This window comes from Strongylocentrotus purpuratus, unplaced genomic scaffold, assembly GCF_000002235.5.
Source record: "Strongylocentrotus purpuratus isolate Spur 01 unplaced genomic scaffold, Spur_5.0 spur5_scaffold_10, whole genome shotgun sequence".
Lineage (NCBI taxonomy): Eukaryota > Metazoa > Echinodermata > Echinoidea > Camarodonta > Strongylocentrotidae > Strongylocentrotus > Strongylocentrotus purpuratus.
The window spans coordinates 9,319,694-9,339,575 of record NW_022145595.1 but is presented as its reverse complement, the minus strand read 5'-3'; the positions used below and the strand labels follow the sequence as shown (position 1 = coordinate 9,339,575).

At 35.3% G+C, this 19,882-nt stretch overlaps 1 protein-coding gene across 8 annotated transcripts in view; it reads left to right on the top strand.

The window, feature by feature from the left end:
• The window catches only part of LOC592242 (PDZ and LIM domain protein 5), a 99,343-nt gene that overhangs the window by 61,944 nt on the left and 17,517 nt on the right, over positions 1-19,882 (top strand). For 7 of the 8 annotated variants that reach the window (XM_030979406.1, XM_030979403.1, XM_030979405.1 and 4 more), the window contains 2 exons: positions 12,807-12,884; positions 17,721-17,903. In XM_030979406.1, the coding sequence (XP_030835266.1) occupies positions 12,807-12,884; positions 17,721-17,903 (261 nt within the window). The remainder of the gene's footprint in view (positions 1-12,806; positions 12,885-17,720; positions 17,904-19,882) is intronic. The other variant, XM_030979411.1, reaches the window with a different exon arrangement.

The window sequence follows — 19,882 nt, the reverse complement described above, 5'->3', positions numbered from 1 at the left end:
ACTGCCAAATTTTGATGAATGCCACGCCTTGCCAATCGATGTTGCTTGATATTGTAAATCATATATATATCACGCTATAGTCGAAAGGATATATCACGTATGACAATATTGTCAAAGCACGATAGCTTTTTGGGGTTTTGATCTATATTAGTTTATGCATTGTAGATATTGTCACATGTCCCAATGCGATTGTCCAACCTACCGATATAGCATGCAGGCAATGAATGCTTTATATTATAAACATTTATATCATTTTGATTTTGATTGAATTCAACAGTACCATTTAAACATGTAGATATTTCAAGTAGATATATGAATATTTATTGCATCTTTATTTAATAATGCAACTCTATTTTTATCCAATCCCTTACTTGAAAGCCTCAGTCTTGCCTCAAATATTATGAGCATATTGTCTTCCAAGAAAATAACATCTATGCATCGCACTCTTTTTCAATTATTATGCCTTAAACTTGTACATGATAAAGTATAGTTATTAATTATTTATTAGATAATTTTTATTTATTTATGACCTATTTATGTGTTATTTATTAAACAGTAGTTCATGAGTTATTACATATTTATTTATTATTTATTAAAAATTAAGTATGTACATGTTAAGAATATTTTACATATATTCTTTAAAACAATGAATGAAAATTTCTTATAATCCAAGTAAGTAATTGTAATTATTTATATTTGATTATATTTATTATTTCTACCTGATCGTTTAGCTATGTAAGTTTGGTTCATATTAAGTAGTATTTATTCTTAGTAGTAGTGAATCTATCACTTTTTATTCCATGCAGAACAATGTTATGCTTGAAAAGAAAACTTTTTTCTTGCATCTGACCATTTAAGTGACATGTTATTTCAACACTTCTCAAAGTGTAAAATTTCTTCAGCTTTCATGTTTCATGATTTTGTGAAATCTCTTCATTCTTTTCTTCATTTATGGTATAAATCTACTATGGAAATACTTTTTTCTGAATTGTAGGCTTTTAATGTTTTTTTCATTTGGTGTAGTGATAGTGACCAACAGATATAGTAGCTTATGGTCCAATATATTCTTTTTATTGTCAATAATTACATCTTCTTTTTTTCTTCTTCTTCAAAGAATGACCACTAAGACCAATCCAGTTAATTTAGTTTTGAAAGAGTAGACTGCTGCGAATCTTTCGGAATTGAAAGCAAAAGAATCATGGGCTGAAGCCGTAAAACTTGTCTGTTTAGAAGACGATAACAGGAATACATAATTAGATCATTGTATATACTAGATTAGAGCTTCATTGTAGTGAGACTTTTCAGCTAGAATTCATCAAAAGAAGAAAAAAAAGCAGATAAACTGAAATCGATTTTAAATCAGATTGTGTGAATATTACTTTTTAGTGGTAGAATCTATTAGGTTTGATGATGAAGTATAGAGGAGCTATGAGGAATAATTTCTTAAACTTGAGAAAAAGAAAACTTCTTGAATGAATTTTGTTGATATTAACTCAATGTCTACGATGTAACATTGACACTGTAAAAATCTTTGTTCTCCATATAGCCGAATAAAGAGGCGTATTCAATTATTTTCTGTTTATTTTCCATTTTATTTTTACTATTTGGGGCAATTCTACTTGAATTCTACTTGAAATATGTAGAGCTCTATGAGCTTTATCTATTCTTTCTCAAAAAGAAGTTTCTTAATCATTATTTATTATTTTATTTTATTTGTTTTGTTTTTTTGTGTTTCCTTTGAGAACACAATACTGTTTATTAGAAGAGAATAGCTAATCTCCTCTTACTCTAATCCAATCATATTCCAATCAACGTAAATTGTCTTGCTTTTTACGCTGATGTGCCTGTGCAAATGAAATATTTGGCACTTCATGAGCTTCATTGTAGTGTAGAAGTCAAAATATTTTAAAATTCCAAAGAAAAATCAGAGAAAGTAGATTTTGTAGACGAAGTAATGAAAACAAAAACAAAAAACACACATGGCATTGCCCCGAATGCTGGTTTGATGGATGAATTATGACGGTTGTAAAAAGTTGGAAAGAAATGTCTGTATAGTTCAGTATGGCATGTTTCATATGCTCTGTGTAACCCATTGTTATCGTAATTTGTAGAGACCCTTTGTATCATTTCCCAATTCCTTTTGTGCCTGTATAGAATGTCTCCGTTTTGGTAGAAAGTTAGAAACTGCAAATTCTTTTGGAGTATTTCTTGATTGAATGTTTCCAAGAAATATATCATTTAGGAGATCATACAACCCAAGATGGCTTCAAAATTGAATGTCTCTCCTTTTTTATACCAAATTTGTGTGTCCGACTGCAAGGGTGATCATTAAAGACACCAATTCCTAAACAACTAGTATCTCGAGTAGGCCTGAAAGTCTTGTTCGTCAAGAACTTATTTAGAAGCATGTCTAGGCTTTCCTTAGGCTTCTGATAAAATACACAATCTAATAACAAGTGCTATTCCATATACCTTAAAATCATCATTTGCTTCTGGTGATATCTTTTAGAAAAATACAAAGCGTACCCTGAAACAGAAATACAGCATCATTTTACAATACGTTCAGAATGTTATGATCGTAAATCAGTTATGGACAGGATCAATCCTCTACATTCCCTGTGAGAAGATTAGTGACCATACTGGTAGTCAAACTCTACAACATCCGTGTGCAGAATGTGCATGCTGCCCTCTGTGTGTGAGTTTGGGTCCAATGATGATGCTCTCATGGTATAACCTCGTTGATGATGCATCTAAGGTTTCTGAAATGAGTTGTCTTACACAACTCTTCAATCAGCAGTGTATCAAGACAACAGATGTAGAGAGCTTTCTGCGAAGCGAAAGGAATTTTTCCCCTCTGTTGCCCAGATAGCTTTCTTAAGAAAGCTATTCCGAAAGAGAAAGCGTTCAAGAGAGACGAGTTCCAATTAGCTTTTTCATGCCATTTAGATATACATGTAGAAGCATTTCACACTTCTTGCCTCCTTTGTTAGCAAAAGGACTGTCCATGCAAATGCAAAAAGAGAATTCAAATATTTAGTCATTTTCCTTTGTCTTTTATTCATTCATTATACATTTGATGCATATCTATAGAAACATTATGGGTTCTCTCTTTTTAGTTCATTTGCAAAAATTAATCTTTTAATGGAACATTACCACACAATGTAGATCATTGCCATTATATGTCTTAATGAAATATGGCCTCTGTCAAATGAGTTGTGTGACTGATCATGGCATGATGTGATTTCTAATTGACAACATTATGTGATGATTGTGCAATTGTTATGAAAGACATCTGATCTAGATTGGAAGTTGAAACCATGATACAAGCTCACATTTTGAAAGACGAGCCTATAATGAATCAGGGACCCCCTTTTGATCGGTCATTCCCCCAGCACTTTGGGGGCCCCTTATGACTAGATCAAGACCTTGTGAGAGACGGTGATGACATTGTGGTGTAGATATATAGGTCACGAGGGAAAAGATGAGGAAAAGCTGATGCCATTGAAATTGAGTTTAATGATGTTGCCCCCTCGGGAAGATTGGTATGCGGATGGTGATTGACGGCTTAAGATGCTCCTCGAGAGCTCAAATTGGCCATTGGATTGATATGGAGGGTGAGGGGGGAGTGAGGGAGCGGTGAAAAAGTTGAAAGCAGCGGGACGAAAGCTCAAGACGTTGCCTGCTGCCTGTGTTGTGAACCCTAACATTCTAAACATGGCTGCCACGGAAAGGGGCTACTGTCTTGTCTGCCGGAATAGGGGTTAATTGGATAGCCAGTTTGTTTTCCCGCGTGTAAAGCTCGTAGCGAGCGTCGTCGTTGGGCGTCGCCACCTTCATCATCATGTTTCTGCTCCGCCTTGGTTCGTCTACGGCTACAACAAAGTAAATATGGCATGATATTCATTGACTTTGATTACCCTCAAAGCCTGGAGTGTTATGGCATTGGATTTGTTTTGTTGATTTGATTTTATCTATCGATATATCTGCCTGCCGTGTTCTACCCCATGTTATATGAACCTACACCTAGTCTTGTATCCAGACACCAGTGTGTTCTTATGAAAGTTCATGTATCAGTTGTAAATTCAGACTGTTTGAATTGCTGTTACCCTTTGATTTATCTTTGCAGAAAGTGTGATTTGTGACTTGATGGATATGGTACATTCTGCAAAATGGAGGAGTTATCAGAAAACGGTGGAATATGGTTGATGCAATTTTTAACGGAAAATAAGAGGAAATATAAAGGCTAGTCTTACTTTCAAAGTAGCCCTTATACTTGCCTGATGTATTACCAAATCTCCTTTTTGACAAGTAGTTGTTATAAAACAAATAAAAGCAACTCAATTACCTATTTTCTGTGTTGACGGTACAAAAATGTGAAGAGTATTACATTTTACACGATCATACGAATACCGCCGCGGTTTTGCCGCATGGAGGGGGAATCCCCTTTGCCTTTTACCTTCCAGCAACTTGCGGTGATGCCGTATAAACACAGGTATGATAATTAAACTTGGTGTGAAGTCAGCAATAATTTTCATGCCTTCTTTACTTTTGTTATTTCGCATTTTTCTTTTTATCAAATCATGTATGGATTTGTTTAATGCCTGTATTTTGTTGAAAACTCGTTATCTGCAATTCAGAAATCATCTTTTCTTGACTATTTAAAAAAAAAATAGTTTGCCTGATGTGTTTTTTTAAAGATTATGTTGGTGGTATTTCAACTTGATATCCGTGTGTTTTAATCACAAGAATGAATGAATGAATTGAACCTATTATTTGAATTATCTGCACAATGTGCACATTCTGTTCATAATTTATGGTCTTTATAACCCTTTATAGTCCCATTAATCTCCAATCATGTTAGCACTGTGTTTTAAAGCCATATTATCTGTGGAATTTGAAATATATGGCAATATTGTGTATATTCTCTTGATTTTGTTTGTCCAAACAACTTATCTACTGTATGACGAACAATTTATAATCGCTGAATTAAAGTAAGTTTGTCTCCAAAAGCAATTGTATTACCATAACTTAAAGTTATTATCAATGTTGTTTTATATGGGCCCATATCTTCTATGTTTTATGGTACAAAAAAATAGTAAAGCAAGCCATTAGAAGTTGAAAAATGACCCATTTGACAAGTGCAACGTACGGGAATCAAAATGGGATTCAAACATGTACAAGTTTATGCCATGGACCTGTGCAATCAAACGTGTATGAATATGACTCTGTCCTAGTGACCTTACAATTAACTTGTCTGTTTGGAGCAAGAAGGGAGTTAACTCATATACTTTAACACATAGTTAATGCCCTTCTGGCTCTGAACAGTACTGATTAGTACTAGATATTAATCATCATTAATCATCATTAGTACATCAGATAGCATGTACATGTGTGATGACCTATCTATCCAATGGTCATTCACACAAGCGAAAAATCGTGACCTATCTATCAAATGGTCATTCACACAAGAGAAATTTGTTCTTGGTTGATATGCCACACAAATAATCTCCCTGTGCCCTATATTGTATTTTTAATATCATTTACCCCCCCCCCCCCCGAATCCTCTCCTTTTTTTCTACTCAAGGGGGGGGGGGCTCTTTTTTTTTTTTTCATCAGAGAATTTTTTTTTTTTAGTGCTCACTTTCACCCCTGAGAAATTATTAAGTGTCTCAAGTTTGAATTTTGGAAATTGTGACCTACTTTATACATTGTAGTTTACTTTTGCAACATGAGAATGGATTTTTTTTTTTAAATCCAAAATTTATCAACCTGTTAGGAATATGTTTATCTTGTAAAACAAGTAAATAATACCAATAACAATATTCTTTTCTTTCAAGGGTAATCAAAGTTAGCATTCTTGATAGGTGAATTGCTTCTGATATTAATTCTCCTAATTCTGTTGGTACTTCTAGTAGAGGGGAATGAATTTACAAATATGAAAGTGCATTTCATAACCTAGCACATCATGATCTCTTTGGCAGCGGGGGGGGGGGGGGGGGGGGGGGGGGGGGGGGGGGAATTTACCAGTCGTAGCTTTTAAAGCTGATACATTTTCACTATTTCTCTGATGTATTTAAAACTAGATGTAACTGCTGTCTGTTTCTCAGGTTTTATTCTTTTAAACCAACTTGAACTGAAGGATTTGCTTCCTTCTTAACCCCTGGAATACTGCTGCAATATTTGTGTTATAAAGATTCATAGAGACCTGTGTTATTATACATATTAAATGGATCAACTAAGTTTACAGCTTTTGAATCAGTCTGTCCCTATACGAATTACAGTTTTGTTCTGTGCAGTTTTCTTGCTTGGATACAGATATAGGTTGATGCACAGTACATTGAGATAGAGGGAGAGGGCCAATTAAATTACAGAGATAACTTTTTGGGTATGTCTAAACAATCTACCCGGTAATGTAAGTCATGGAGGTATTTGTAGTGTATAAATCAGTTTTAATTGAGCACTAGCGATGCTTAGAGAGATGTTTAGGTAGGGATTATAATGTCTGCTCAGAGACAGAATGGAAGGGCGATTAAACTCTGTCTGGCTGCAAAGAGACAATATGACTGTCCATAAAGTTTTAGAGGGGATATATGAATTCCTTACAAAAATAAATACAAAACGAAAGAGAGAGAGTGAAAAAAAAAAAAACAATGTAGGAAATTCTAACTTCTCATATTCATAGAAACTTTATCAAGTAAACATTTTTAGGGTATATTCTTTTGTATACCTGTAAGAAATGAATCTCCAAGATCAATTTAACATGTACATTGATGAAAATATATACATCAGTCACATAACTGGCCTTGTACAGCATGATTATATTCATAATGAAATATATTTGTGTCAATTATCCAATATTTCATTGTTGTTGTTTTTTTTCTCAATATAATGTTTTTGATTTGATAAAAGGAAATTGTTTAGATAATACTACACTTAATGCATAATTGAAATTACTTCAAACATTCACAATTATTAGGGTTGACATGTGTTGTAGTTTAATCCAATATTAAGTTTCTGCTTTTTGTTAGTATGATGCAACTATTTCTAATTATGCACAATGAACCAAAGTATTGTGGTATAATTAAGAGTACAATTTGGTACATCATTGGCGATATTGTAGCAAAATTGTTTTTCTGTTTGCTTCTCTTGAGTAGCGTCAGTTGAATCGTTTTAAATGACACTTTCAAATGATGACTATAAACAGAGGATTTTAAAATGTCTGTCCTGTTGTACCTTATTACCGCAGAGATGCTAACATACATGTCATGTGTAGGAGTATGTCACCCATCTCTACCTCTGTCGTGTTAATTTTGTCTGTAGGCTACCCCTCCCTCACCCATAACCCTGAGCATTGAACCTACCGGGACTCGGGGAGGGGTAAGGGGTTGCATTGCCCCTTCCTTGCATATCTATGTAGTGTGAACTCAATATAGTCCCATGTATTGCAATTGAAGTTGTTTCACATCATGTATTTAAGTAGATACCTAACTCACCAACTGCATAGGTGATGTATACGTAATTTAATTTGAAAAATTAAGCCTTAGAAGGATTCTTTTTATTATTAAAATCATGTTGAATAGACTGAAAATATTAAATTGGTATCATGTGGTACCCTTTTTCTCATTATTTTTCTTTAAATGCAATAAAAGAAACAAAACCATTGCATTTGATATTCTATAGGATGAAGGAATGAGATATCCAAAGACATCAAAAACTCTAGCTTGGTAAAATTCAAATTTTAAAGCTATAAAATCTTATGGATTTGAATGTGAAGAAGAAAAAAAAGATCATTTACACGGTATAGGAATTTCCCGGCTTTCCTTTAAAACCAGTTTGTGAGATACCTTACTCTGCCTCATATCCATTTACGATGATATTGATGGCAAGATAATGATGGCTGAACTTGCATCTGTCAGCAGACATCATGGTCCTTAAAGATCCAGCTTTGCCCCTCAATATCAAGATAGCTTGAATTATTTTATTAATTACTTATTTGCCATGGTCATAATAAGTGTGCAGAAAGTTACAAAACTTGCTTCTTGTTATTCAAAAGTTTGCAGATGTTTGAATTCTTATTAAAATGATGATTTGTTAAGAATACACATTTGTATTCAGCTGCTGCCAATTTGTATATTTAAGGTGTAGTGATTTAGGGTATCAAGTCATATTAGGTGTAATTCAGGATCAACTTGTTGCCAGTTTAAGCATGTGAAGATTATAGTGTATCATAAGGATTTACTCATTTTCAAAATAACCAATAGCATGTGTCTGGTATATTTGAAAGGGGTCCCTTTTACCGAGTGACATGGACTCAAATTGGCAATAGGGAGGAATGCCAGCGTGTGTGATGGAACACTGATACACCACTGCGGATGGCCCCATCGGTATGGCAGCTATGCCGTGGCCTTTTATGCCTGGCCTATGCCATCCACACCACTCTCCTTCTCTCCCAACCCGCCCTCCCCTTCTTATACCATACACCGGGAATAATTTGCGTATCGTAAGGCTCCGTCGTCTGTCCAAGTCCTGTCTCGGCTGTAATAATCCAGAAATTCTGGCGCTGGATAAACATAGGACCTTGCTCGATATATTGGATAGATTTTTGTTTATACAGCCTGGTAAGAAGCATGACTTCTTGTTAATTGTTGCTCATTCCATTCTCCAGTTGTTTGTGCTTGTTTTATTTTGAGTGAGTCGGTCCACATCTACTACGGATGTCTTTCAACGTGCATCTTGCTGCAGGGAAGTTTGATACCGTTGTTGTCCGTCGCATGTTCTTCTTATATCCATCCCACTCTCTTTCTTTCTTTCTTTGGAGTCTTACTCACAAGATTGTCATTCATTCTGTGTGACCTTTGGCCTCGGAATGCCCCCTGTCTTGGAGACACTTCAAGGAGTCTTACAGAGACGATGGATGCTCCCCCCCCCCCCCCCATGGCATCATTCGGCCAACGTCATGTGACACTTCTATTCCTGGGTCGAGAATGAGAATGTGCATGGTATTTGATAGATTCATTTTCATGTCGTGTGAAATATATTCTTGCATTTGATATTGAACTGGTCGGCTATTTTATTACATGAGAGCAGATACTGCATGCCTCCATAGTTCTTTAATGAACACATTCCAGCATGTGCACAACTTAACTATGTTGTGCATGTCATGATCCTGTCATAGTTATTGAAGGTTTGTTTCTCTCTTCAAATGAGGTTTTGCAGGTTCTTGGCATACTAGTGCAGTTGGCAATCTGTAGCTAATACACCCCTTCACGGTTAAGAGCGCCAGTTTAATTTGCGAGTAAACATTGCGTCATCAATGTTTTCAGACGCGCATTTATTGTTGCGTCACTACCTGCGTTGCACGCTCACATCATATCAACACATGCGCTTTGTATGCTGCATAAAATAAAACCTACTCGCAACATTTACTTGCAATTTTAAAATGGCGCCCATTGTTTACTCGCAATTTAAAATGGCGTTCATGTCGGTGCATGCGCACTCTTGTAACCATGAAAGGGTATATGCTAAAGTTCTCTCCAATGTAGTGTATGTGTGCATGGCTGCAGATGCATTTATTCTTAAGGCTCGATCATATATTACACAGTAAACTGCTGCAAAAAACTACTTATTTGTTGTTGTTTTGTAAATGGATGTCAACTGCACACAACAAAGGTCCTACATGACTTGAACGATGCATTAGTGTTGTATATACAAAAAAGTCATTGCAAAAATCTCCAGATAATTAACAATTTTGACCATTTATTATTTCTCTTTAGTAGTATTAGAAACTCATCAACATTAGGTGTAATTCGTTGTCTTGTTAAATGTTAAGTTGAGATTTAAGACTTCATGCAAATGCAATGCAAAGTGCAGGAAATGCATGTTTAATGCACAGGACATTATCTCCATCCAGTCAAAATGCATCGCTGTATACATGTACATATCAACATGTTTTATGTCTTTATTTTAGCTGATTAGGTTTTATTTTAAAGATGAAGAGTACTTTTTTTAATGACTTTAAAAGAAAGCTTTTCATGTTAATTATTGGTTTTATTTTGAAATCTTTTGTTTTTGTTTTTTGGGCATCATTATGAAACCTTCTACTTCAAGCATGTCAGATTCTCTCCAGGACTTCTGATGGTTTTGTCAAATTTTGAATATCTTTTTTCTTCTTTATCACTTTATTATTTTCAAAGGCTTACAGAAAAACTTTTCTTTCATGTTGTTTCATTTTGATTTGTGTAACCTATTACACTGCATTTGAAGTTTCTATTTGATTTAATGCTGATAAAAAAAGCTTTTTGGATGCATTGATTATTTGGTTCATGCTGCCTGAAAGTAATGCTGCAAGTGAAGTGGTGCCATAGATTGTTATTAACGGAAAAATGCACTTTTGAAACACATTTTCCTTCATTTTTTAAAAATGTGTGGTTGTAAATGGATTAGGTACTCAAATGGTAACAAAGTCTTTACTTTAACAATTTGTGCTGAGAGGTCATTTGGAGGAATTATTTGAGTTACTGGTAATGAGCCATTTTATGAATATTTCTATGTTATGGGTTGAAGTTAAGCAGGGTTGTGGGGACTGATGCACAGCCTCTGCCCCCCTCCAATGTTAACTCAGGACCCCCTCCCCCCAAAAAAAGTCTTTGTACATATTCCCTATCATTGTCATACCAGAACCCTTTGAGTAAAAGTAATCGTGAGCTCTGTTTTGAAGAATTCTATGGTATGGGTTATATCAAGAAATGATCCTAAATGAAGATAAAACAGTTCAAAGTTGGGGTCATTGTGCATTTTAGGTGATGGTTTTATATAGAGTAAAAAATACAAGAAAAATATGTGTCCATCTGCTGTCATAGGATTGTGAATGTCACTGTAAAGAGATATGTACCATTCCTACTTTATCATCTCTGCATCTTGCATACATGACCTTTAACCTCTTTGGAGTCTTCCACATGACACAGATTTTACCCGAAGGAGCAGGAATGTGTTTTGCCTTTACCCAAAAATAAACGTAGTATTTCATCTTTTCAACTCATATACCTGAACAAAGAATGAACACCCTTCTGGCTCTGAACACAACAGGCCTGTCTTCATCAGCTCGAGTTTGCCAAATAACCGGCTGTTTTAACTATCCCAATCACAAATTAGACAGTTAATTTGTGCCTTCATCAGCCCACAGTTGCAATTAGCAGGATATTTGGTCAAGAAAATATCACAAGAAATCTTGGGCTTGTTTCCAAAATCTCCTGCTATTAGGTAAATAGCGGGCTAATTGCGCCCATCCTTTCTAGTTTGTGATGAACGTAACGGTCTGGTGAAGACGAAATTTTGGGATACAGGATAATATCCAGAGTCTAAAAATAGCAGGTTATTTGGCAAACTCGAGCTGATGAAGACAGGCCTAATGTTTGAGTAGTTGTAGCATTAAATTGAAACAAGATGAGTGAAGGATGACGGGACATCTTGCACGTTTAAACTAACTTAAGAGGCATGTTTCAAATTCCAAAGAATCCAGGAACATGTTGTGACAGGAGGTTCCTAGAAGGAGCCCACTTTATGAAAGTAATGGGTTGAAATACTTGTAGATGAAGAAGCGAAGTAATAGCAGATGAAACTCTCTATTCCCTGCTAAGAGTGCACAATAAAGGCTTGGCCAGGGACCCGTTTCACAAAGCCTTTATTTCAATGACAAATTACAAAAATCAGTGACAAATCTGCTGATAACCAATCAGAAGCAAGGATTTCACTAGCTCATAACAGAAACTGTCAATTGTCACTGATGACAAGTTTTGTGAAACGCCCCCTGATGTGGCAAAATGGCTGCGGTTTTTGTAATGATGACGTAAAGTGTAATACATTTCACATTCTTGTATCTTATAACACAGAGCTCAGTGAATACGCGTAAGTTCTTTGTAGCGTGCAGTTGTCTGTATTTTTTCAAGTTTGTAGTATCCCAAGTATATAGGCCTACATGGCTTTAAAGTAAATTCTTCTCTATTTCTAAACACTGTAAACAGTGTGAAGTATCAGCTTTAGCTTCATACAAAGTATTGCCAATATTCATGTTACTTTTGTTTATAGTACAATGTAGAGGACTTTAAGTATGAATTTAAATTACATCAGGCCATCACATCTTCTATATGCTTTTTTTGTTGATATTGAGCTCAACGTTTTCTTTTATTTGGTTGTGAAGTATGAGTTGTTCTTCAATCTTGAACCATTATGTTTTGAATGACATTGTTACCATTTCTTTATGTAAATTTTGGTTATGGTCTTTTTGCTACAGACTATGCAGTTTGGATGATTGTGTGTTAAATTTTTCACATGGTTTCATTATTTTGAATACTTTTTCATTATCTCAAGGCTTTTGACAAAGAAATGCTTTATGTTATTGCAGTTTTACATGAAGTGATTTTTTTGTGAGTTGTCGCTATCATGGCTTCTTTTCTTTGATATTTTGTGAATTCTTGTATGGGTTTGTTCCAAAGCAAAACAGTTTGTTATTCAATTTTTTATTTGTTGCAGATCCCTTCATCTTTATTTATTAAACAGACAAATTTGTATAAAAGGTTTTGATATACATGTAGTATGTCTAAAGATTTTACATGTAAGCGCATATATTTTAAGAAAAATGGAAAGCAAATGAAGCACCACATACTCATTTCTCTGTTAGTATCCTCCGATTATGACTCACATGGCAGCTCTGAGAGTAATGTGAATGTATTGATACATGTATCATCCATAAATCTGACAAAATAATACATGCTCTCTTTTTGTGTGTCTCTTTACCACTACCATAATAGGCCTGGTCAAGTCAACGGAAGCTCAGCCAAGTCTGCACCAAAGTCTCCTTCAAAGCCAGGACCTCCTAAAGTTTCCAAGTAAGTGTGTGCTAATTGCCCCCGTCACACCCCCTAGCTTACTGTTTCTTAATCTGTGGATAGATAGGTAGCTATAGGGCTGGATTCATGATTTTTTTTTTTTTTTTTTTGGGGGGGGGGGGGGATATTTTTGTTCACCAGTGGGGGGGGGGGGGCTAGGGGGGTGGTTGGTCACTAGTAAAAGAGTCATCAGTTGAAGGGGTGCCTTTTATCTCCAAAAATTTCTTTCAAGCCAACAACAAACAAACAAAAAGTGGGTTTCGACCCCACAACCCGCCTCTGGATCTGCTCATGTGTCAAATTGTAATTACTATGTTTCTGGTGAAATAGTGAAAAGGGGTAAAAAGTGAAATAATGATTAATCCTCCTGTTTGTATCTTCATACATTTTGGAAATCACATTGCCAACAAAAAAATCTATCAAATATCAATTCCATCCTTACCAAAGCTAATTGTTATTTTCAAGACAATGTTTCCTAATTAACCTTTTTTCTCCAGGAAATCAATTTTCACCTTTGAAAATACTTTTATTAATGAGATGAATTTGACAATGAGATGTGTAAGGCACCATATCCACTTCAAATCAAGTGCTTGAGGCACATTAATTTCTCTAGTTGCAAATTGACAAAATAAAAAGATTTGCAGATAGGACACCATTTTGATTCAATTTGGATTAGACATTCAGAAAACAAGTTAAAAGAAATATTTGTTGTAAGTATATGGAGTACTGGATATGAAATGTAATGTAAACTAGTGTTTTGGGTTTGTAGTTGTTTTTACTATCACTAACTATTTGTTGTTGGTTTTTGATTTGCCAGATTGATTGAAATCACTAATTTGTACACGTGCATGGATTGTATATTTGCTATGTTGATAACACGATGTTTTTGATGTGGAAAATATATAAATTGTGTTTATATGCATTCAGTTTTATATTTGTTTGTATACCTTGTATCCAAGTACACATATTTGCATTAATATTTATGTTAATTTGATAACTGATTAAAGTGAGCATGGAAAGTGAAAAGAAAAAATATTAAATTTCAGACTCCCTAAAATTTCCTTCATCTCACAGGTATTCTTGAGTTCTAGTAATGATTTAAATACAAAATCAAATTTCTCAGAGGAAAGTTAGCATGAAAAATTTAATTTCTAGAGGAAGAAAAAAAAATTCTAGGAAAGATATCCATCAAACAAAAGAATAGAAAGTGGGTTTTATTTGACAAACTGTCTCCTAAGACCTACAAGTATGTTGGTTGTATGTTAAAATGTTTATGAGTTAATGCCCTTGTGTCTCCAAAACAGATGAGATGTTTCATTAGAGTTTTTAATCAAATGACTTCACCTCATATCAGGGTTTTATCAATATCTGATCATCTAGGTAGAATACTTTTTTACATTTTCTATTAAAGATTACCATAGCTCAAGATTGCCTTTAAGTTATCACAGCAGGATTGAACGATCTCGTGGGACATTCTTCACATTGTCCAGTCAGTGTAGTGACACGTCCGTTCATTAACCTAGCCTGACGGCCGTGTCTAGGACCAAACAAGTCCAAAGGGACACGACACAGGAGATTAAAGAGATGGTTGAGTTCTGGTGAAGTTAAAAAAATAACTTGTGAGCTTTCTCTTTCTGAATTATGTCATGTTTATATTGTTCAAAATATTAGATGGCTGTGATCAGCCAAGGCTTCAATTAAACAGAAGAGTTCACTTTGTAACCGAAATCGGATGTGTTAAATTTCACTTTATTGGCCTGGTAGCAGCAGTGGGATATGACCCCATGCCATTAAAATTGGAAGTGCCATTGGCAGTGACACATCCAATCATTAACCTAACCTGACAGAGCCATGTCTAGGACCAAACAAGTCCAAAGGGACATGACAGCAGGAGATTAAAGAGAAGGTTGAGTTCTGGTAAAGATTAAAAAAATAACTTTCTGAATATTGTCAGTTTGGGAAAATGTCATAGTTAGAATATCCCCTGAAAAACAGATTGCCCTTTAAATGCCCTCGTACTTGAAATAAGACAACAAAAAGCCGAAAATTTTTAAACTAATATTTTTTGCTGTGCACTTGATCTTCAGAACAAACAAAAAAACAGAAAAAATTATAAATATTTTGATGCTTCCAAAACTTTAAAATGTGCATCAATTCTTATGAACATGCATGTGTACTACTTCATCAGTCTCTCCCAGTAGCTCCCATAAACTTTCTTCACAGTGCGATCACAGCATGACCAAAACTCAACTTTATCTTTAAAGGTTCAGTAAGACATGATGCAGTATGCAATTGACGATGAGAAGAAAGTAACAAAGGCCCGTACATGTACTCACTTATCTATGTGTTAAAAGATACAAAATGCCCAGAGATTTATTTGTGTTTTACTTGCTGCCCTTTAGCAGCAAATTATATTTCACTTACCTGTTTGAAGTTTGAGTGTAATTTCATGAGGGAGTAGAGGGAAGGGGAGTAGAGGGAAGAGATTAACTGTAGTTCACTGTCATTGTAAATGTCAAGTTCAGGCAAGTTATCTGACGGTTCTGACCAGCCAACACATTTTGTGGCTACATAGAATGCGTGCACATGTGCGAAGCAGGCTCTCAATTAATCTCTTCCCTCTACTCCCTCATAAAATTACACTCAAACTTTGAATAGGTAAGTTATCGTTTGAGCATTCAATTTAGTAGGAGACCAGCCTGTAGGTCCCGTGACCAATCTCTGGGAACAAGGGTTTGAAAGTATTTTTGTGTTCCCTGATGAATACCGAACCATTTTGACTTGGGCTGCCCCCTTGAAAATCCCGGGCATTTTCGTGAGGGGTCAACAAAGGTCATACAGGGTAGAAATTCAAATATATTTCAATCGTGTCGATATGCATATCAAATTACGCGTCTGGTCATGAGGTTTCCAAAAATATCTAGTTTGCTATACCTCCGACCTGAAATAAGGGCGCTATGGTCAAAAACGTTGAAAGGTCAACACACTTTTGACTGGTGGTCAAATTCACCAACACAGTTAACCTTATCAAATTGCATATCAAATTACTCGTCTGGTCATGAGGATTCCAAAAATGTATATTTTGTTATACCTCCGACCTTACATGAGGGCGCTGTGGTAAAAAAGTTCAATGCACTTTAGAAATTCACCAACACAGTTAACATTGTCCGATTCTAATGATTTAAGGGTCTAATAATATGTTTTCTGACATGGCAAATTCAACTATACAACTTTCAAAAGTAAAAGTACTTACCTTGACCATGTACATTCAAAATGGCTGCCGTTTTGGTGACAAACATCTAACAACTTCTTATCCATGGGTTTGAGGGAAATTTAAAGGTTATGGCAACCCCTTTTGATTTTAAGATTTGCTTAGTTGAACAAAAAACACTTTCAAACCTTTGTTCCCAGAGATTGGTCACGGGACCTACAGGCTGGTCTCCTACTAATTATATTGTTAAAAATATTAGATGGCTGTGATCAGTCAAGGCTTCAATTAAACAGAAGAGTTCACTTTGTAACCAAACCGGGATGTGTTCAATTTCCCTTTATTGGCCTGGGCCCCATTTCACAAAACTTGTCATCAGTGACATATGACAGTTTTTGTTATAAACTAGTGAAATCCTTGCTTCTGATTGGTTATCAGCAGATTTGTCACTGATATTGGTCATTTGTCATTGAAAAAAGGCTTTGTGAAACGGGTACCTGGTGGCAGCGGTGGGATATGACCCCATGCCATTGAAATGACTCTAAACTCACACCGGTGTGAAGTTCACCATGCCTTCAAGTAGACCATTTAACAATAATAATAATAATAATAATAATAATAATGTAACTTATATCGCGCCAAATCCACTCTGTGGAGTGCTCAAGGCGCGTGTAAACAGGAAAAACGATCAAGACTTGAAAAGGAATGTTTTGAGATGAATTTTGAAAGAATCAGAAGATAAACATTTTACAATATCCTATTCTCTTCCAGGACATCCAGATAGATGGAGACAAGATCAATTTAGCTCTGGTTGGATTTAATCAATTGTTTTCTTTCTTTCTAGGAGATATTTCATTCCCATTTCTAAGGTGGGATAGTAGATTGACACCTAGCCTCGAGTCAGCAGCAGAAGAAGACAATTTTTTAAACATCAGCAGTTGAACCAAAGTCTATCTATGTTTTAATGATAAGCTGTACATATACATGTAGTTAAAATACACCAGGGCCCCACTTCACAAAACTTGTCATCAGTGATAAATGACATTTGTTGTTATAAGCTAGTGAAATCCTTGCTTCAGATTGGTTATCAGCAGATTTGTCACTGATTTCTGTCAGTTGTCATTGAAAAAAGGCTTTGTGAAACGGGTCCCTGGTATAGCTCCTCGTTGTGATAACTCTTTGTGGGCATGAAAAACAATTATGTATTCAAGAAGACAAACATAAAATCTCAGGATCATTGTATCATGTTTACACTTGAACAGAGTTTAATGAGTTACTGTCAAAGCAAGAACTTGATGCCTGCATGAACTTTATATGAATTTTTCAAATTCATCCAGATTCTCAAAAGTTTCATGCCAATAAAAAATTGATTCATAGTGATCATTTGCGCGAACTAGCAATTCATCTAGCTTTCCTGCAGTGAAAATGTCTGTCATTTATGATTCACAAATGTTTCATGTATAAGAAAGGTTTTTGTGTGTGTGTGTGTGTGTGTAGGCAACAGATTATGTAAAACTTATGTAAAGTACTGTGACACATATGAAATGATATTAATCATGTTGTATTGGAAATGCAATGTTTATGTCATAATGAGGTAGCAGTTCTGATGAGAATATATGTTTATACAGTGATGGCGATCAGGTACACCAGAATGGGGCGTCCACTGCACATCTGTCTTATTCCGCGCCCCCTCCGCCCGAGCCAGCAAGCTACGACACCCCGCAGGCGAACTCTGATTGGCCTGCAGACACAGCATCATTCCCAGACCCGCCCTCATTCCTCACAGAGCATGCTCCCATCACCTCACACAGGTACTGTTATTATGTAATACTAACACCCGTCCCTTTAAGTCCATCGTTTATCAAATAATCTCAAGATAATATAATAAACTAAGGAGGAATAGGTTGAACAGTTTTATAAAAATACTGTATATTAATACAAATTAAGATTCCCTACAAGGATCATGGGGGTTGGGTGCAAAGAAAATCAATTATATTTTTTAAAGTCTTCCAAAATTCATATCAGAGCAAATACGTGTCTGCTCATGTATCACTTTACCTTTTTCAGTAACCATGTAGATGTAGTGTGATAACTACCATCTTTAGTAGAGCCTTATAAAGTAAATAAACAGACACTTTTTTGTTTTAGTATATAAAAGACAATTTGCCTTCAGAGGTAATACAAGTGGAGTTTGCACTAAAGACCTTATATTCTGCACACCATGGCTGCTAAAATATATGAATACTATATTCTGGATGGCTTTTACAATGTCATGTTAAACTTTACCAACTATTTTAAACTGGTACATGAACTTTAGATGTGTGTATAGCATAGCATAGACTATATGTACAGTCAAACCTGTCTATAAAGGCCACCCAATGGAAACACAGAATGTGGCCACTACAGATAAGTGGCCATTCTAGACAGGTTCTTCAACACAAATTTTTTGCTTGAAGGAGACAAAATACATGGCCGCTATAAACAGGTGGACTTTATAGAGAGGTAGCCACTCTAAGACAGGTTTGACTGTATGCACTGTAACTAGAGGGATGGCACATTCTGTTTTGCTTCTCGTTTGTACCATGTATGTCATCACTACTAATAATCCTGTTGTATAATGTTAATTCTAGAAGGACGTAAATCCATATTTGATAAATGTCAAATTTAAAAAAACATAAGCTTTTCTTGATCGGCTGAGAAATAAGAGGGCATTATTGTTTGGTCCTGTTGGTGTGACAGGGATATCAGGGGGCATTTAATCAGAGATTCAACAGTATGATGATGAATTTATCTAAAAAGTTAATTCATGAGTTGACCTACTAAATGGACAAGCCCTTCTGGAATTAACAATATTTTCCCCCTTCATCTTTTGGTAGAGTTTCTCATGTGATGTGTTAATCCTGTTCTATAACTGAAAATTCAAATTCAAAGGCAAATTTTAAAACTGCTTTCAAAGAGTGTGCCTTTTCCCAGACTTTGGAAGTAGCAAGTTTCATATCTATCCTGGTTGAATTCTTTTCTCAAACAACTTGATTAAACACTCTTTTGATGTGGCTCAGACTCTCTTAAAGGCTAACATCAAACAATTTCCTTTTCTGCCCTCTCCATATCATGCTATAGCATGGCATGTATGGAAAAAGAAAAAAAATAAGCAAGCTATTTTTAAGGATATTTTTTCCTGTAGAGATATTTTTCTCTACCTGATGAAAACAAATGAAGAAGTTGATTGGCTTGACACTTTATACCTATCTTTGATAGGTAGGCCTACAAATTCAACTAGAGAAAGACTGTTTTTATATGTTTGGATGATCAAAAACTATTGATAGGAAACTAGAATCAGGGTTATCTTACAAGGATGATGTAGAATACGTCTGTTTGGAGCCAGAAGGGTGTTAACTGTGCATTAAAGTATATGAGTAAACACAAAGGGTGGTATTTTCGAAAGCAGACTAACTTTAGTCCATGGTTAAATCCACTGACTAAGTATGGAATGCCAAGTGTCCATATAAATATGTTTTTGAATAATTTAATCTGTCACTAAATTAAAATAAAATGTAATAACATAATTAATAAACAACAATATAACTATGATATAATTATGTTATCATGGTAATTTAGGGACATATCAAATTATTAAAAAATATATTCATATGGACACTTGGCATTCCATACTTAGTAGGTGGATTAAACCATGGACTAAAGTTAGTCTGCTTTCGAGAATTCCACCCTATGATTAAACACAAACTTCCTTCTTGCTCCAAACTTACGAAACGTCCACAGGGGTAGTAAG